Source organism: Myxine glutinosa, chromosome 13 (assembly GCF_964187855.1).
Source record: "Myxine glutinosa chromosome 13, kmMyxGlut1.1, whole genome shotgun sequence".
NCBI lineage: Eukaryota > Metazoa > Chordata > Myxini > Myxiniformes > Myxinidae > Myxine > Myxine glutinosa.
This window is the reverse complement of record NC_136273.1, coordinates 92,561,849-92,582,710: the sequence shown is the minus strand read 5'-3', so window position 1 is coordinate 92,582,710 and position 20,862 is coordinate 92,561,849. Positions and strand designations below refer to the sequence as shown.

General features: G+C 42.1%; 1 protein-coding gene across 1 annotated transcript in view; it reads left to right on the top strand.

The window, feature by feature from the left end:
- The window catches only part of LOC137438406 (adhesion G protein-coupled receptor B3-like), a 413,438-nt gene that overhangs the window by 364,697 nt on the left and 27,879 nt on the right, over positions 1–20,862 (top strand). The window contains 2 exon segments of the mRNA XM_078767712.1: positions 6,307–6,402; positions 7,707–7,746. Of these exon segments, the coding sequence (XP_078623838.1) occupies positions 6,307–6,402; positions 7,707–7,746 (136 nt within the window).

The window sequence follows — 20,862 nt, the reverse complement described above, 5'->3', positions numbered from 1 at the left end:
GTTTTGGAATGTGTATGAGTTGATAAGGGGTTTGTGTTGCATGAATGTGGGCGAAATCCACCGAGCCATGTCACTCACCTGTAACACATGGACAGGGCCCACGGAAATTTAGGGGCGCATTGGGGATGGCCCCACACGGCCCACAGGTAAGGTTGCGTCTTGTGGCATCCACCGGGGGATGCTGTCTGTAGACCGGGGTATGTACAAATGTTATACAGTTTTGGAAGTTTTGAATTTTTGAATAAGGCGAAGGTTTGTGGTTAAGTTAGATTTTTTGTGTGTTGTTGTTTCCTCCCTCCGCAGGAACAAAGAAGAAAATGTAAATACATGATTGCATGATTGTTAAGGGGTTTAGCTTGTTAAGGAAGTGTATGTAAGTAGTCCGACTCACTTCCCACAGCCCTCCTGATTTATTTCATAAGTTAATTAAGTGTGTGACTGTAAGCATTAAGACTGAGATGGCAGCGCCTGCAGTGAACCTTGCAGGAGCTACAGTTCCGGGTGGGGTGTGGGGGGGGGAGACTGTGTTATGTCTGGCGGGGTCGTGATATGTAGAGCAGATAGATCTGAATAGGTAACATGCTTCGTGTGTCACGGTAAGGAAAACTACCTGTAATAAGTTCTTCATGTGTAGGTGTTTGTCGGGTTAAGATGTATACTTGTGAATCTACCAGGAGGTTCGAGTGATAAGTAGAGTTAGGGATTAAAGAGTACGGCCGACCAGCCCCTGTGTGTCCTCACCTGGTTAGCCAAACCTTTGTCCCTTTTGGCACCGCAACCACATAGACATTCCGACAGGTCCTTAGCGCAACACTAAATAACGCCCCTCCCTGACATGACTGTGAAAGAGAACCAGCAAAAGGAAACCAGGCCAGGACACCGCCGCATGGCTGCCGCCATTTACACCTCCGACAGGCCTATCCACCCCGAGTGCCCCGTGCTATGACGACACCACAGGCCTGTGATTCGGTGGAGGCGACTGATTGGGTGGCGCGCCAAGGCTGACGTCACGGCCGCGGAGTGATATGAGGGGCGGCAGGACTTTTCATGGAGTGAGTGAGTTGGGACAGAGTGAGCTGTGCGGCAGTTGGTCGAGATGGGAAAAAGAGATCAGCGAGCGCCGAACGCGAGCCTGAGTTGGTTCAGAGCAGTTGTGAGGCAGTTGGTTCAGAGCAGTTGCTTCTGGCAGTAGACTTGCGCTCTCGTCCCCCCCTTTGCCGTTCTTCATCGTTCTGTGTTCGTGCTCGAGTTGAGGGTCGACCTTGTGTGGAGCTCGCTGGCCTGCGTTGGACGCGTGGTGCCTGGTGCACGGACCTCGTGGGCGGCAAGAGGATCGGAGCTTGGAACGGGGCCTACCTCGTGTGCGGGCGATCGGCGCTTGTGGAGCTTGGAGCGAGGCCTCGTGGGTGCATCGGGGCCTAACGGAGCTGTGTTGGACGGCAGCCAAAGACAAGACGACAAGAGACAGATAAGCTCACACACCACAGACGCACATAACGAACGTGTTTCTTTTGTTAATCCATTCCTTTGTTCTTGTTTCTGAAGTCGGTGTGTGGGATCCCAATTTAGTTACCTTATTTTATTATCGGCGCATATTTTCCTGTCCTTGCTTTTATTTGTAATAAACCCTTGTATTATTTTGCATCTCCTGTTAAACCTGTGCCCGCTTGAGTTAATCCCCTTACAGGACCGGAGCTACGTCGGTGCGCTGAAGGTAAGCTTTTGCTGCAGCCTCCATTTTCCTTCTTCCTCCCGCGCGACACACAGCCAAATCCGTGTTTGGATAGTTTCCTCCGAATAAGACCGTTTAGGCCATCCGCGACTCTGGTGTTAACCGGAGTTGCGCGACAGTATTTTGTTAACTCCCCGTTACACTCATATTTTATATTCATGAGTCGTATTGCAGTACTTTTGTTTTTTTACAGAATCGTTTTTTATGAGAACTGCGATAAAACGACAGGTAAGCGGCAGGTATGCAGTAAGGCAGGCAGGTAAGCGGCAGGGAAGCCATTCCGCTGGTGAATTAACACGGCCTTTATTATTTATTTACTTTTTGAAGCGAGGCACAAGCCTCGACTTTGCGTGAAAGCAGTAGCTCTGTGCAGTGGGAGGACCTTGAGAGATGCGATCACACATGGCCACTTGACGGTCAGGAGGAAAATGGCTTGGGCTGTGGTTTTGGTGTCTGGATGACTCCGATAGGAAAGGCTAATTGTCATTATTTAAACATTGCATTTCTAAACCACCATTACACTCAAGCTAACCCTTTAATCCTGTAAATCCCAATGCATTGCATTGAATTATTTTACCTGTTTTGTTAAATTTTCTTGTGTAATCAGATTTGCAGCATGACGAAATACCTTGAGGCTCAGGAAACAGACTCCAATGTGGCCTTCCAGGACCTGACGATGGAAATGTGTTTGCATCGTAAATTTTATAAATAAAGGTTTAAAGTTAAATAAAAGGTGTTGAAGGCACAAACAACAATGAAACCTTTGAGTTGTAATAATTATGTTATTTTTCTGAAATAACGTCATAGAGATGGTACCGGTGTTTGGCAGTCCATCCGGTCCGTACATAATACGTACATACGTACATCCGTTAACATTTGACTAAAACATCTTCTCACAAACTACCTGACTGAAATGGACCAAATTTGGTATGATGCATGTGGACAGCAAGTTCTCATAGGGTTGTGCTCCCCATCCAGATGTGCCCCTTATAAAGGGGGGAGGGAGTGGGGGTGGTTTGCACCAAATATTATTTCATTCAAATATATTTTTCTCTGACACCGCCAGACAGACCCATACCAAACTCGTCACGAGGCATTGAGACCATGCTCTAACCTTAATTTGTACTCCTCATTACTTTACCTCTGGAAAAGCAGGACATGGCCCCTGCCCGAATCCATAATTTTTACTAAAACATGTGACTGAGAGATACGGACTGAATTTGGTACATACAATGCATCAGGACAGTAAGGTGTCATAGGGTTGTGCTCCCCATTCAGATCCACTAATTATGCAACAATGGTACCAGTGTTTAAGGTGGTGAAAGGGGGTTTTGCCCCAACCCTCAAATTCAACAAATTTGTTTTAAAAAAAAAAACTTCTCAGAAGCCATGGGGAAATAACCGTCAGTACCCTATGATGCTTTTTTGAAATACTTTTTTTTTTATACTTGTATTTACATTTACCATTAACATTTATTGAAGTGATTTTTGTACACCGGTCCTTTCCTATTCCATCGCCAGGCGCTGCATGACGTTATCACTGGGCATCGAAGGCGTCACAATGCTTGCCTTCAGTTTACAATTTTAAACCGATCTTCACAAAACTTCAATAAACGGTAGAGTTGGTGGTCTGACAGAGTACTATTTATTTTTGAGGTCAAAAGGTAAGCCAAAGGTCAAGCACTTTTTTCTAATTTATAAAATCCTCAATTTTCACCCGATTAACTTGAAATTTGAATAGGATTTTCATATCAGCTAACTGAATTCAACCACCAACTATTTGTGAGATCAACATAGGTCATAAGGTCAGCATAGGCCAAAGGTCAACAACCATTTCCAATTTCTAAAATCCTCAATTTTCATCCGATTAACTTAAACTTTGAAGATGATTTGCATATCAGGTCACTGAATTCAACCACCAATTAGTTTTGAGGTGAAAAGGGATGCTCTACTGAGTGCCGTTCTACTTTGTTCTCTTTTGCCAAATGTTGCTCTCTGAGTGATTTTTCATTTGTTTGTTTGTCCGGGCGATATCTCCACGATCCTTTGAGCTACAAAGCTGAAATTTCGGTACAATAGCGCGCACGTGCTTTGGCAAAAACAATATTTTTGTTTTTTTTATTAATCAATCAATTAATTAATTGATTATTATCGATTAATTAAGTACTTATTTATTTCCTTTCTGATCTGGGCAATATCTCAAAACCTTTTGAGGTAGGAAGCTGATTTTTGGACATGACAATGACCAAGTGATTTGGCTGTAAAGGGTATTTTTGATTTGTTGCTTCATCAATTAATCGATTAATTATTTAATTCTTCAATTAATTATTCTATTTTTTTATTTTTTTTTAAGTTACAGATTCGGATGAAACAGTGGTGGTTGAGGTATGCTATTAGCCAATTGATTAATAAATTAATTATTTTATGATTACTATTTATTGATTTTAATTATGCAATTAATCAATCAATTATTGAACACCTCTCCCTCCCAATACAGTCTCTATGAGCTGCACGGCGGTATCGTCGGGGCGCCCCAGGAATGCCGCGCACTGGAGGATGTTATTTATTTATTTGGCATGGGGGCAGTGTACTTTGTATCTGCACTTGTTGATATTTTATTTATGTTCCAGTCCCGACAGGATGGTGTAGAGTTAAGAGCACTTGTATTTTTTTTTAACTGTCTCGCCTGCGTTTTATTATTATTATTATTATTTATTTTTTTTGTATACAAGATCGAGGCTGGTGTTAGAGCTAACATTAATGAAAAACAAAAACAAACAACAAACGGACACATAAGACGAAATAAAGGGAGCAGAAGACAAGATGGAGAGAGGGGGGAAGCACACAAGTACAACACTTGAGAGCAGGGACATCAGGAGATCTGTGGGAGGTAGAGGGCTTGGGGAAGGAGGCGTGGGAAGGGGGTTGGGGGAGATAAAAAAAACACATGGACTCAGCTAGGACTTCCAGGAAAGAAGTCGGTATTTCAGTTAAGTGGATCTGGGGTGAATTAACAGGGGTAGAAAATATCAAGGTTTTGGATGGGGGAAGATAAGAGATGGTGGTGAACAGCTGTTTTAAAGACCTGGAGGGATGAGTGGGATTGAAGAGAGTGAGGGAGTTTGTTCCAGAGACAGGAGAAAAGAGGAATGAAAGAGTGAAGGTAAGCAGAGAGTCTTGATTTTGGCAGTTTAACCAGAAGAGGGTTGCAGGCAGATCTTGTGCAACCTGTAGGAATATTTGGGGGACAGAGCACAGAGAGGGCTTGGGGGGGGAGGGCTAGGCCAGAGAGGAGTCGGTAGAAGACAGAAAGACCACCAACTTGCCTGCGGTGAGTGAGTGAAAGCCCCTCACAATCGGCTTTATCGCAGGAGATTCCAATGATTCTGAAAGCTTTGGTTTCAACAGCGTGAAGACGAGCTAGGTGTGAGGCAGGAGCACCAGCCCAGAGGGGAGAGCAGTATTCCATTGAGCTGCGGATGAAAGCCTTGTATGCGGTGAGGAGCTCAGGTGTGCCAAGGAAGGACTTCGCACGACGGAGGATGCCCATTCGGCGACTGGCTTTGGAGGCCAGATTTGAAATGTGGTTTTCCCAGGAAAGATCATGGCGGATAGTGAGACCCAAAAGCTTGAGTGACAGAACTTTTTGGAGAGGATTGTTCAGAAAGTAGATGGGAGGGTTGTCCATACGGTCTTTTCGAAGACGGTCAGATGGTCTTCGTTCTTTTCTCATCCCAACCTGACTATAAACTGTTGGATTGGTGCTTCACAAACTGGGAGTTGCATCACAATGTGTCGTCCCTCGAATGGATGTTGAGCCGGATGTCCCGTCTGCTAGCGCTATTTTTTGGACGTTAAAGGTCCCATGGTGTCTTTCACCAGCAACCTGATCAAATTCCAGCATACTGCCCAAATCAGTTCCATTCGAAAGTCAGGCCTGGCCATCCGGTTCGTGAAAAACTTGTGCCAAAAACTTTCCCCAGCCAACCCCCCAATAATTGGGACCATTGCAGTTGTAGGATTTTGTTTATATGAGTCTATCCCTTCAGGTGAGCATGTTGGGCATTCCCACCTTTGAGCAGTGAAAAATTAATGAATGAATGATCGTTTTAAGGCCATTTTTCCCCGCTAGAGCGGGGTTAGCATTGTGGGCCGCATGACAATCATGGTTCTCTGTTTGAGGCAATGTTTTTATGGCCGGATGCCCTTCCTGACGCCAACCCTTGGTCGCCTCTTACGATGCGCAGGGATACGGTGCACCTATTCTAAACCGGGGTACGCACCGGGAAGCAGTCCAGGTGTAAAATCTCCCCGTACCTTTTTCAATGTGCCCAGGCTGTATTTAGCACCTCAGACTTCTGGTGAAGGTGCACTGATGTCTCCACTTGATGTCTATGTCCTGCAGGTGGTTTCTTCCTCCATGAGCCTGGCACAAATTAAAATAAATAAACAAATAAATGCGATGTTGTTAATGAGGTGTTTCCTTTGTTGTTTCCATCATTATGTTGCTGCTGTATTTGTGTTCGTCTCTGGTAACATTATTTATTAACCGTTCACATTAATATGGAATGAAGGTGCAGGACGCGTTGAAATGTCGGCTGCGCAGTTCCCACGACCAGGTGAACGGGGACTCGAGTGCTTCATTTCCGAACGGCCATGTCCAGATCATGGTAAGTTATCCATAACCAGTAGGGTGGTCCAAAAATTTGAAGATTGGATTTTCATTTCTCCACAAGCCTGCCCCTATTCCTATTGAAGAAAGTAGTTTGTGGTGAAAATTTGAGCTTGATTGGACAATATTTAGAGGTTGCTCAAAATGTTGATAAACTTTAATGAATAATAAGATACAGAATTTTTAGCATCATACATCAATTCATAGATAATTATCTATTTTCAATTACTCAAATTATTTGTTATTGTTGGCTTGTACTTGTCTTCAATGGTATGACCAAGGGATTGTGCAAAAGCACTGGCCACAAACATAGCACGCCGATCTGAGAGATTTACTCTGTCCAGAGTTGCCACTATAGCTGGAGTGATCACCTGGATGGGAGCCTTTTTCACCTGTTTGGCAGAAGATGGACTTTGGAGTTTGAATTCATTGTCCCCTGAATCGGAGCTTTCAATCTCAGACTCATCATCATCATCAACCACAGCCGATGTTGATGGAACAGATTGCATTGCTGTTGGAGTCTCAGCAGCATGTTTCTTCTTTCTTTTATCTTCATTCTCAAGCCTGATACGCTTTCTGTTCTCCTTCACTGCCAGAGTGTTGTCCACAGATCCCATAAGTGAACTTGAGGGATCCTCACTCTCCATGATAAGGAATGCTTTGTCTTCTTCATTCATCATTTTCTCAAGCGCATCATTTGGTGAGATATCGAAGAGGGATTGAAGATCATCTTTGAACATCTGCTCCTTCACTCTATAGTTTTCGAATGTCTTGGTTCTATTTTTATTTTCCAGTTTGTCGGCATCATACAACTTCAAAAGTTGGCGCTCACAGGAATCTACTCTCTGCACTGGAATTCGTGCTTTCTCCCAGTATGCGCACACACAGCTTGTACACTATGTTTGGCACATTCACGAACTGTATGGTGTTCTTGCATGTGATGGTACACCATTTTCTGCAATGTGTGTCCTTTGGTTGGTAGTGCCCCACATATCATTTCCTTTTCAGACTTGCCAGCAACCAAACTGCGGAAGAGTTGCGAGTTTCTGCCATCTAAAGAAAACACTATAAACTAAAAATTTCAGTTTTTGAGCAACCTCTAAATAAGTTCCAATTGACCTCATATTTGGTTCATATGATCTATATAAACATAGGAACAAGGTCAGCCTTGTGGAGCATGGATTTTTAATAGTATTAAATATTACATATATCTGTGGATCACCCTAATAACCAGGTTAGGTTGAGCATAATCTTTTCGGCGGGAACTGTTGTTTCATGAACCACGTTGCTTCCTTCTTGCAGTCTGACTTTGAAAAGGATGTTGATCTCGCTTGTAGATCCGGTAAGACTTTTAAATTCTCACATGAATAGAGAACCAAGTTTTGTTATGGTAAAGATGAATGTGATAATTTTGAAATCATCTTAATAATTTTGTTGGAACACTGTTTCATGATTTTTTAAAACTAGTACACCCGCAGACTCCGGGAGGGGCTTGAAGGGTCATTCCTCTTTGGGGTAGATATATTACAGTCGATCTATGATCGGGTCTCAAGAACATTGGGTGTGTGTTCATTTACCAAGTTTCTTGTGGAGAGATTGCCAAGTGGTTCAAACATTCGAGCAATCACTCCATTCAAAACCGTTAAAGAATGGCTGGCCTGGCAAGCGCTAGCTAGCTGCTTGGTAAAGCAGCACAACCCAGGCTTCCTCCCTTTCAGTTTCGTATCAAACAGCAGGAGCGAGTTTCAAAAGTTTGCTTCGAAAAATGCTGCAGTAGCGGCAGAAAGGGCCATGTTATTAACCAACATTTGTTGGTTATATAGAGTACAGTAGATCTTTGCTCAGTTCTGTAAGTAAACCTTACTTCACGCATGTCGGGATTCCTCCAAATTTCTTCATTTAGTGTTATAAAGAGCATTAGCGACTGTTTAAAAAGCTAAGCATACGTGTTTGTGGTTTATAATATTTTTACTTCCTGGAAAAGCCGTTGCTCCCACAGAAACGCCATTATAACTATAAGCTATTTATACACGTTATCACTGCAGGAAAAACGCCTTGGAGAAGTGGGACATTATTAGTATTAATATTGTTTTGTCATATCATTAATTTTGTTGTTTAATAGCGTCTTTGGAAAAATGCCACGATTAATCTTTTTTGGAAATATGCCACGATAAAGCTAATTTAACATTGATATACACCTCAACGTGCAACCCCATTGACGGCAGTGGTGGGGAGAACCCGCTCGGGAGGAGAAAAACCCCTTGGGGAGGGGGGCAAATGAATGCACTACAAACTTCATTATGTAAGCCTTCATCATCCTGTCAAGTTTGATTGAGATTGGATAAGTAACGACAGAATGTATTGGCATCAAAAATTCATCACACAGACAGACAGACACCAAATGGCGTATTTTAGTATGATGTCATTTGCCAAAGTACCACCCAGGTCGCTCGCCTCTAAGCTCTCTAGCCTGGGTTTGAGTCCCGACGTAGCTTTTAACTGCCATCCTGGTGTTTCACATGCAGGATGATTCATCATTGTGTGTGCCGCCCCTCGGATGCTCGTTAAACCACGTGACCCGTCTGACGGAATTAGTTGGTGGACATTAAAAGATCTCATGGTGTCCTTTGAGAAGAGTAGGCAAGCTATCGCTGGCCGTGAACAAATTACAAATTCCTGCCTTAACCTTCGTCGAACGTCAGGCCTGGCCAGCCGATTTGTGAATGACGTGGGTCAAGCTTCACCTGGCTTATGTTTCAAAACGTGAGAATAATTGTGTCTGTTATAGAAGAAGAAAAACTACATCCGGCTGTGTAAAGAACTACCAACGACATCGTCATTAGTCGTCAAAATGTTTTTTTCCCCAGCCCTGAAGGTACCAAGGTTACCATCCGATGGCCTTATGCCACTAAAACTCGGTAAATATATGTTCATCATCCTCTACATAATTTCCATCCAATGTGGCACATTTTCCCAGGAGTGAGTTAGTTAATGCCTGAAGCTGCTGGAATTGTTTTTGGAAAGGAGAGATATTTTTGAACATCTCTTTCCACATATGTAGAAATACACACACATGTATACATATAATAAAAGGCAGTGTCCATCCGTCCGTCTCCTCCCTAACTCCAAAACCATGAAACCTTGCAGCCCCAAACTTTGCATGCATACACCTGGACCTCAAACAGATTGCAAGGATGAAAACTGGGTGTTTGGATGTGTTATAACATCCTTTTTGAAGATGAGTAACGAGGTGCTCATAAGAAAAAAACCCGATGTGGTGGCGTACCAATATGGCGGCCTGCCATCTAGGTCAGCCCACTGCACCTCGCTGACTTCTTAAGCCACCATTTTGTTTCGACCTACTCAAACGTGCCTTGCCTTGGAAACTCGATCGATTATCATTACATAATTAAAGCATATCATCAAAATCTGGATTCGGATATGAGGATTGGATGCTGTAGACTAAATAATGTCGAAATCTGGAGTAAAATCAAACAAAATTTACCATATCTTGCGATTTTATAACTAAGTGTATATATGCATTTATTTAAGCGAGGCTGGGATTCTCGTACTGATGTTAGTGTTTTTTATTTAACTTTGTCAGGTAAAACGCATCTCGCTATTCGAGATCGGTGCCGGTGATAGATATATGGTGGTATGTATATATACAGACTTGGCATTTAATATGGAATATTTTTTTTGTGGGGGTGAACTTACTTTTCAAGATGTCTTAGAACCAAAAGTTCATTGGAATTATGTTGAAATTATTCTAGATTTTGTTAATGTGGCCTTTAAAAGAAACAAAAACCACATTTGACATTTCGAAACAAATAAATTGATCCTTGAAAGTGATGTAAACTGATATCGAACTCAATTCATGGACAGTACTGTGTTAAACTTCTGTACGTTTTCCAGAAGTATCTCGTTATTTTGCACATTAGCCAAAATTTTTTTTAACAAAAACAAAAGTTAAATGACGACTGGGATTACAGACAGTAAAATTACAGTTCAGTACTTCGTGTAACCCCCACGAGCATTCAGGAGAGCACGTACACGTTGAGGCATGCTGTTCACGAGATTAGCCACGGTTTGGACAGGAATCGCTTGCCATGCAGTGACAATAGCCTGCTGCAATTCACGTACAGAGGTCGGCTGCTGGTCCAAGTGGTCGATTTGACGCGTTAATCCTGCCCACAAGTTCTCGATCAGATTTATATCCAGGGACATGGCAGGCCACTCCATATGCTCTACACCACGGTCAGCAAGAAAGTGTTGGATCATGCGAGCACGATGAGGCCGTGCATTGTCATCTTGGAAGACAAAGTTTCCTCGAAAGGCTGCACGAGCAAATGGAAGCAATGTTTCTTCCAGAATGGCCCTCTACTTGAACTGGTTCAGGTTTCCATTCGAAACAACCAGGTCAGTTTTGCCCCCTGCATGAAAAGCAGCCCAAACGGTTACCCCTCCACCTCCACCTTGGACTCTTGGCACTATACAATCTTTGTTGTAGGCTTCATGCACTTGTCTGCGCACTCGGACGTGACCATCTTGACGATTGTCCAGAAATCTAGACTCGTCACTGAAGATCACGTGATTCCAGTGTCCTGGCTGCCATTGACTGTGCTCTCTGGCCCACTGCAATCGGCGCTGGTGGTGTTGTCTGGTCAGGCGTGGCTTTCTCAGGGGATGCCTGGCATGATAGCCTGCTTGAACCAGTCATTGGTTGACTAGCCTTCTGGATACAGGCACATTTGTCAGTTGCTGCCACTCAGCCCTAAGCCGATTAGCTGACTTGGTACGGCCATTGCGGACTAACCGGTGCAGCTGGCGATCATCCCTCCTTGTGGTTCTGCGGGGACGTCCTGGCCTCGGTATTGGCGTACGGACACCCCTCTGAGCATTTCGTTTCAGGATCTTTGACACCTGACCTTGAGTGATGCCGTACTACCGAGCAATAGCACGCTGTTTCATGCCGTAATTTTGTAAAGCCACCACTCCATGACAAACAGCATTGTCGAGTTGACGGACCATCTCAAGAGGAAGCGGCAATAACTTTTGGAGACGTGCAGCAGTTGTTTTCCACTAATACAGAACGCAACAACCCTTGTATACCCGACTGTGAAGCCAATCATCAAATGCACCTGCCCGTACATTTTGCAACGCCACCTGTGATATAATCCTGTTGTTGACTTCTTGCTGCGACAGACAATCAGTGACATGGTTCTTTCAACAAATAAATCACCAAAGTGTAAAAGAAACTCACCAGATTGATATACTGAGTTAAGAAAGTAAACCCAAGTCAAGAAGAAAAAAATATTCCATATTAAATGCCAAGTCTGTGTGTATATATATATATATATATATATATATATATATATATATATATATATATATATATATACATATATATATATATATATATATATATATACAACTGGACCAGACGGCATCAGCCCACGGGTCCTAAAATCCTGCTCTGCCGCTCTGTCTCACCCTCTCTCTGTTCTTTTCACCCTATCTTTTGCTCAAGGTCATCTGCCAGCATCCTGGAAATCAGCTAACATTACCGCTTTACACAAAAAAGGTGCAAAAACAGATCCTTGCAACTACAGACCAATCAGCCTGCTCCCAATTATCAGCAAAGTCATGGAATCCATCATTGCTTCGGATATGAAATCTTTCCTCCTCTCCAATGGCTTGATCTCTGATCATCAATTTGGTTTCAGACCAGGTCACTCTACTCTGGACATGCTGCTTCTGCTGTCTCAACAATGGATGGAGGTCCTCAATGCCAAACAGGAAATCAGAGCTGTCTCCCTTGACATGTCACGGGCCTTTGATACGGTCTGGCACCCAGCTCTGCTCACCAAACTCTCCTCCTATGGTATCCATGGAAATCTCCATGCATGGCTTGCGGACTTCCTCTCTGGTCGTAGTCAGCGTGTGGCCCTGAATGGATTTCTCTCATCTCCCCTTCCTGTTCAGGCTGGAGTTCCCCAAGGAAGTGTGCTGGGCCCTGTGCTTTTTCTGGTCTTTATCAATGATCTCTCCGACTCTCTGGAAAATCCTCTCTATCTCTTTGCTGATGACTCCACTCTCTGCCGCTCCATTCCTCTTCCCTCAGATCGGCAGTCTGCAGCCTCCTCACTCTCTGAAGACCTGGACAAAATCACAGACTGGTCAAACAAGTGGAACATGTCTTTCAATCCTGACAAATCTCACTCTCTTACTATGTCTCTCCGAAAAGATCGACTGGACAACCCTCCCATCTACTTTCTCAACAATCCTCTCCAAGAAGTTCTGTCGCTCAAGCTTTTGGGTCTCACTATCTGCCATGATCTTTCTTGGGAAAACCACATTTCCAAGCTGGCCTCCAAAGCCAGTCGCCGACTGGGCATCCTCCGTCGTGTGAAGTCCTTCCTCGGCACACCTGAGCTCCTCACCACATACAAGGCTTTCATCCGCAGCTCAATGGAATACTGTTCTCCCCTATGGGCTGGTGCTCCTGCCTCACACCTGGCTCGGCTTCACGCTGTTGAATCCAAAGCTTTCAAAATCATTGGAATCTCCCGCGATGAAGCTATCTCTGAGGGCCTTTCACTCACTCACCGCAGGCAGGTAGGTGGTCTTTCTGTCTTCTACCGACTCCTCTCCGGCCTTGCTCCCCCAGCTCTCTCTGTGCTCTGTCCCCCAAATATTCCTACAGGTCGCACAAGATCTGCCAGCAACCCTCTGATGGTTAAACTGCCCTAAATCTCGGCTCTCTGCTCACCATCACTCTTTCATTCCTCTTTTCTCCCGCCTCTGGAACAAACTCCCACACTCCCTTCAATCCCTCTCCTCCTCCAGGTCTTTAAAACAGCTGTTCACCACCATCTCTTATCTTCCCCCATCCAAAACCTTGATCCTTTCTACCCCCACTAATTCACCCCAGATCCACCTTGTTTGAAATTCCAACTTCTTTCCTGGAAATCCTGGCAGTGTCCATATGTTTATACCTCTCCCACCCCCCCCCCCCCCCCTTCACATGCCTCCCCCCCAAAGCCCTCTCCCTCCCACAGATCTCTCGATGTCTCCATGTCTCTCGGTCCCTGCTCTCAAATGTTGTGTTTGTGTCCTTCCCCCTCTCTCCCCATCTTGTCTACCGCTCCCGATGTTATTTGTTTTATGTGTCTGTTTGTCTTTCTGTGTGATTAATGTTCGCTCTTTCACGAGCCTCGATCTTGTATACAAAAAAATATATAAAAAATAAATAAATAAATAAATTTTATATATATATATATATATATATATATATATATATATATATATATATATATATATATATATATATATATATACATATATATATACACATATACACATATACTAGCTTGGCTCGGCTCGCTGCGCTCGCCTCACCAAGCGTCTTTACTGAGGAACGGGCTTATTTTAGCTGAGGCTAATGACTGTACCTGAGTTGCTGTGTTGTCATGATTTACACCAATCATAATACAAACAATTACTTTGCACAAATGTATTTGTTGTGTTTGTGATATTACATTTTTATAGGCAATTTAGGTTGAAGATTTAGGTTGAATGTTTTTTTTTCAAGAAAGAACCCCTCTGCACATACATAGGGGAGGGGTAGGTGCAGACTGGAAATTTGGGACAATTACACCTCATCACCACGTAATTTAAAACACCTCACCACCAAGTAATTTAAAACACCTCACCACCAAGTAATTTAAAACACCTCATCACCACGTAATTTAAAACACCTCATCACCACGTAATTTAAAACATCTCACCACCAAGTAATTTAAAACACCTCATCACCACGTAATTTAAAACACCTCATCACCACGTAATTTAAAACACCTCACCACCAAGTAATTTAAAACATCTCACCACCAAGTAATTTAAAACACCTCACCACCAAGTAATTTAAAACACCTCATCACCACGTAATTTAAAACACCTCACCACCAAGTAATTTAAAACACCTCACCACCAAGTAATTTAAAACACCTCACCACCAAGTAATTTAAAACACCTCACCACCAAGTAATTTAAAACACCTCACCACCAAGTAATTTAAAACATCTCACCACCAAGTAATTTAAAACACCTCACCACCAAGTAATTTAAAACATCTCACCACCAAGTAATTTAAAACACCTCACCACCAAGTAATTTAAAACACCTCACCACCAAGTAATTTAAAACATCTCACCACCAAGTAATTTAAAACATCTCACCACCAAGTAATTTAAAACACCTCACCACCAAGTAATTTAAAACATCTCACCACCAAGTAATTTAAAACATCTCACCACCAAGTAATTTAAAACATCTCACCACCAAGTAATTTAAAACACCTCACCACCAAGTAATTTAAAACATCTCACCACCAAGTAATTAAAACACCTCACCACCAAGTAATTCAAAACACCTCACCACCAAGTAATTTAAAACATCTCACCACCAAGTAATTTAAAACATCTCACCACCAAGTAATTTAAAACATCTCACCACCAAGTAATTTAAAACACCTCACCACCAAGTAATTTAAAACATCTCACCACCAAGTAATTAAAACACCTCACCACCAAGTAATTTAAAACATCTCACCACCAAGTAATTTAAAACATCTCACCACCAAGTAATTTAAAACATCTCACCACCAAGTAATTTAAAACACCTCACCACCAAGTAATTTAAAACATCTCACCACCAAGTAATTTAAAACATCTCACCACCAAGTAATTAAAACACCTCACCACCAAGTAATTTAAAACATCTCACCACCAAGTAATTTAAAACATCTCACCACCAAGTAATTAAAACACCTCACCACCAAGTAATTTAAAACACCTCACCACCAAGTAATTTAAAACATTTCACCACCAAGTAATTTAAAACACCTCACCACCAAGTAATTTAAAACATCTCACCACCAAGTAATTTAAAACATCTCACCACCAAGTAATTTAAAACATCTCACCACCAAGTAATTAAAACACCTCACCACCAAGTAATTTAAAACATCTCACCACCAAGTAATTTAAAACACCTCACCACCAAGTAATTTAAAACACCTCACAGCCATAAAACACGTAATGAAAACACCTCACAGCCATAAAACACGGAATGAAAACACCTCACCACCACAAAATTAAAAACACCTCACCACCACGAAATTAATAACACCTCACCACCACGAAATTAATAACACCTCACAGCCATAAAACACGCAATAAAAACACGTCACACCACGAAATTGAAAACACTTCACAGCCATAAAACATGTAATAAAAAAACACCACCACGAAAATAAAAACACCTCACAGCCATAAAACATGCAATAAAAAAACACCACCACGAAAATAAAAACACCTCACAGCCATAAAACATGTAATAAAAGCACCTCACCACCACGAAATTAAAAACACCTCACAGCCATAAAACATGCAATAAAAAAACACCACCACGAAAATAAAAACACCTCACAGCCATAAAACATGCAATAAAAAAACACCACCACGAAAATAAAAACACCTCACAGCCATAAAACATGCAATAAAAAAACACCACCACGAAAATAAAAACACCTCACAGCCATAAAACATGCAATAAAAAAACACCACCACGAAAATAAAAACACCTCACAGCCATAAAACATGTAATAAAAGCACCTCACCACCACGAAATTAAAAACACCTCACAGCCATAAAACATGCAATAAAAAACACCACCACAAAATTAAAAACACCTCACAGCCATAAAACATGCAATAAAAAACACCACCACAAAATTAAAAACACCTCACAGCCATAAAACACGAAATAAAAACACCTCACAGCCATAAAACATGTAATAAAAGCACCTCACCACCACGAAATTAAAAACACCTCACAGCCATAAAACATGCAATAAAAAAACACCACCACGAAATTAAAAACACCTCACAGCCATACAACATGTAATAAAAGCACCTCACCACCACGAAATTAAAAACACCTCACAGCCATAAAACATGCAATAAAAAAACACCACCACAAAATTAAAAACACCCCACAGCCATAAAACACGAAATAAAAACACCTCACAGCCATAAAACACGTAATAAAAACACCTCACAGCCATAAAACACGTAATAAAAACACCTCACAGCCATAAAACACGTAATAAAAACACCTCACAGCCATAAAACACGTAATAAAAACACCTCACAGCCATAAAACACGTAATAAAAACACCTCACCACCACAAAATTAAAAACACCTCACAGCCATAAAACACGTAATAAAAACACCTCACCACCACGAAATTAAAAACACCTCACAGCCATAAAACACGTAATAAAATCACTTCACAGCCACGAAATTAAAAACACCTCACCACCACGTCATTTAAAACACCTCACCACCACGTAATTCAAATCACCTCATCACCAACTAATTCAAAACACCTCAGCACCACATAATTAAAAACACCTCACCACCACGTAATTATAAATACCTCACCACCATGTGATTTTATGTTTTAAAAACATGTTTAAAAAGATGTTTTAAAAGATGTTTTAAAAACACCTCACCACCACGTGATTTAAAAACACCTCACCACCACTTAATTCAAAATACCTCACCACCACGTGATTCAAAACCACCACAACGTTATTAAAAACACTTCACAACCACGGAAACAAAAGTTTGAGGGAGTCGTTAAGTGACAACACAGACACTGCCCAGATGTGTAGATATAAAGATAATTGACTGTACCCGAGTTGCCGTTTTGTCGTGGTTTAAACCAATCATAATTCAAACAATTATTTTGCACAAATGTATTTGTAATATACGTGATATCACATTTTATAAACAATTGAAGTTGAAAAAAAAAAATTCCCCCCCCCAAAAAAAACAAATTGGAAAATTTTTCTAGACAAATACCCTTCGGACATACCGACGGGAGAGGTATTTGCATACCAGAAGTTTGGTTCGATTTCGCAAAAGTTTGAGAAAGTAGTTCAGTGACAGACAACACAAGACAACACAGGACAGGACAGACGCTGCACAGATATACAGTCACGTGAAAAAGTAAGTACACCCCATGTAAAGTTTTGACTTTTTCAACATATTTCAACATACAGCTATTTGATCTTCATTTCAACAATATTGATAGATAAAGGTGATATAATATAACAAATATCATGAAACATTTACATTTTGTAGTCCATTGTATAATTTAAATAAACATAAATGCAAATTTCGCATGTGGAAAAAGTAAGTACACCCTTGGCTCTAATAGGTGGTATTGCCCCCTTTGGCAGAAACAACCTCAAGTAAGCGTTTGTTATAACTGTCTACCAGTCTCTGACATCGACTGGGAGAATTTTTTGCCCACTCCTCCATGCAGAATTCTTTCAGCTGTGCGATGTTTGAGGGGTTTCTTGCATGCACAGCTCGTTTCAAATCCCCCCACAACATCTCGATGGGATTTAGAACCGGGCTTTGACTTGGCCATTCCAGAACCCTCCATTTCTTTCTTTTCATCCTTTCCTTGGTGGATTTACTGGTATGTTTAGGGTCTTTGTCATGTTGCAAGGTGCACCTTCGGTTGAGCTTCAACTTTCCGACAGATGGTCTCACATTATCCTCAAGCACCCTCTGGTACAATGAAGAATTCATAGTGGATTATATGATGGTGAGCTGCCCAGGCCCTGATGCAGCAAAGCTGCCCCAAACCATAATATTTCCACCACCATGCTTTACAGTTGGTATCAGGTTCTTGTGGTCAAATGCTGTCTTTGGTTTTCGCCAAACATGTCTTCTGGTGCTGTGGCCAAATAGCTCGACCTTTGACTCATCTGTCCAGAGCACATTGTTCCAGAAGTGCTGGTCTTTGCCTAGGTGTTCATTGGCAAACTTTAGTCTTGCCCTAATGTTCTTTCTGGACAGCAAAGGTTTCCTCCTGGCACACCTCCCATGTAGATCAAATTTGTGCAGCCTCTTTCTAATGGTAGCCTCGTGCACTTTGACATCAACAGTGGCAAGAGCTACCTGTAGGTCCCATGATGACATTCTGGGGTTCTTAAAGACTTCTTTCAGCATCTTGCGGTCTGCTCTCAGGCTGAACTTGCTGGGGCGGCCCGGCCTGAACAAGTTGGCAGTTGTTTGGAATCTTCTCCACTTGTAGATGATCTTCCGGACAGTCGAATAATTGAGTTCAAATCGTTTGGAGATCTTTTTAAATCCCTTCCCAGACTCGTAGGCATCTATAACCTTCTTTCTGAAGGCCTCAGAGAGCTATTTTGATCTAGGCATGGTGACGCCGCACACTTCAACAACAAAGAGCAAACCAAACTAAATGTCTGAGGTTTAAATAAGACAGGTTCCTCCAAAATCTTCTCTAATGATGTTCTCATCATTTGCACCTGAGCTGGTGCACCTGATTCTAATTTTAGGTATTTGAAGTAGTGATAAATGTAGGGGTGTACTTACTTTTTCCACATGCGAAATTTGCATTTATGTTTATTTAAATTATACAATGGACTACAAAGTGTAAATATTTCATGATATTTGTTATATTATATCACCTTTATCTATCAATATTGTTGAAATGAAGATCAAATAGCTGCATGTTGAAATATGTTGAAAAAGTCAAAACTTTACATGGCGTGTACTTACTTTTTCACATGACTTTATATATATATATATATATATATATATATATATATATATATATATATATATATATATATATATATATATACATATATATATATATATATATATATATATATATATATATTGTTGCAGACGCGGTTTAGATGTTATTTTACCGAGCGGTTGGTATTACCGCGTCCGAACAGTTACTCCCCGATTAGAACCCGATTCCACCCGACGTTGACCAGATCGCCCCACAGATATTCAATCGGGAAACCTCTAAAGCGACCGAAAGAGAAGGAAAAGAGAAGAAGACAGTGTACGGAGGAAGAACAGATTTATTATACACACACAAGCAAAAAGAAAGAGCGACCAAAATTATTTACAGCAATGGATGGAAGAAGCAGTCACACAGTGCATCGTTAGCTTATACTATTCATTTAACTTAACCCCAAGACAACGAGTAGGACAGACGACGTTCACACTTACACGGGGGATATTGCAGGCAGGTAGGGCTTGAGGTGGATTGCTGGAGAGGGAGGCAGGGTCGGAGGCAGCAGCTCTCAATTCCTCGCGGTTTTTGGCAGGAAAACCCTTCGTCGCGTATCCGCTGCCGATGCTGTAGACGTCACGCGCTGGCTCGGGCACACCTGCTCCTCTCCTTCTGGTGGAGCCGTCTCCCTCCTTTCAGCGCGTCTCTCCAAAGCTGGTTTCCTTTCCGAGTACCTCTCCTCTTTGGCTTGGAGCGTCTCGCATCTCACCGCTCCTTTCGTATGTCACCTCTTCGCTCAGCTCCCATCTCATCTCCCAGGTCATCTGGTGAAGCAGTCCCTTACAGTCGCTTTTATCACTCGGGGCGGAATCAAGCCGCCGGCTGCGAGGTCACGCCTACCGGGTCGCTAGCCGCGGTGCTGGTTGGCCAAGTGGTGTTGGCTCACTCCTCCCCTCTATGACGAGGTGGAGACACGCCTTTCTTCTCCGAGATTAGCACATGGGCAATGGCGGCTTGCGGGATTGAACACCACTCGCACCCCTTTTGAAAGGAACTTTGGAAAGCGGAGATGTTTGGGGAAATTGAAAGGGCCTACGCTTATTTTGTTTGATACAATGCAAAGTCAATCTAGTGGGAAACACATATTTAGCCTACATAGAATAAGGAAATACACTATTTAAAAAGATATATCGTGGCCTGTGTGTAAGTTTCATGGAATTAACTAGGAGGACGGCTGCGACCATTATTTACATTACGAGGGTGTTACACATAACAAAACCATACTTTTCACATTCGTTACACTTCCTTCAAAATTGTTACACTTCTCAAAAACCGTTACACTTCTCAAATTCGTTACCCACTTCTCAAAACCGTTACACTGCACCCTCCTTTCTTCAGGCCCGGGCTCGGGCCTACAAAACTTTAACTTAGTGTGACACGTAGGTGTAATTCCCTCTACTTTTAACCTGACCCTGAGTGTGACAATCTTAAAACACAAATAAGTATGTCCCCCTATTGCATTGCACCCTGTCTAACAGACTCAAGCCCACAGCTAACCGAATTATGGAATTATTCTCAAACTATACATTTACGGTGGGGAGCATTATTTACAATGACGTTATTTCTTATTTACAACGCAACCCAGGACCTGTGTTTTTTTTTTTTTTTTTTAGGGAACAAGAAAAAGAAATTCCTGTTGGGAGGGAGGAGACAGCACGCATTTCATCGATGCACCAGCACCAATACCACCAAAGCACCCAAAAGCACCAAAAGCACCACCAAGCACCAAAAAGCCCCAAAAGCACCACTGTTCATAATA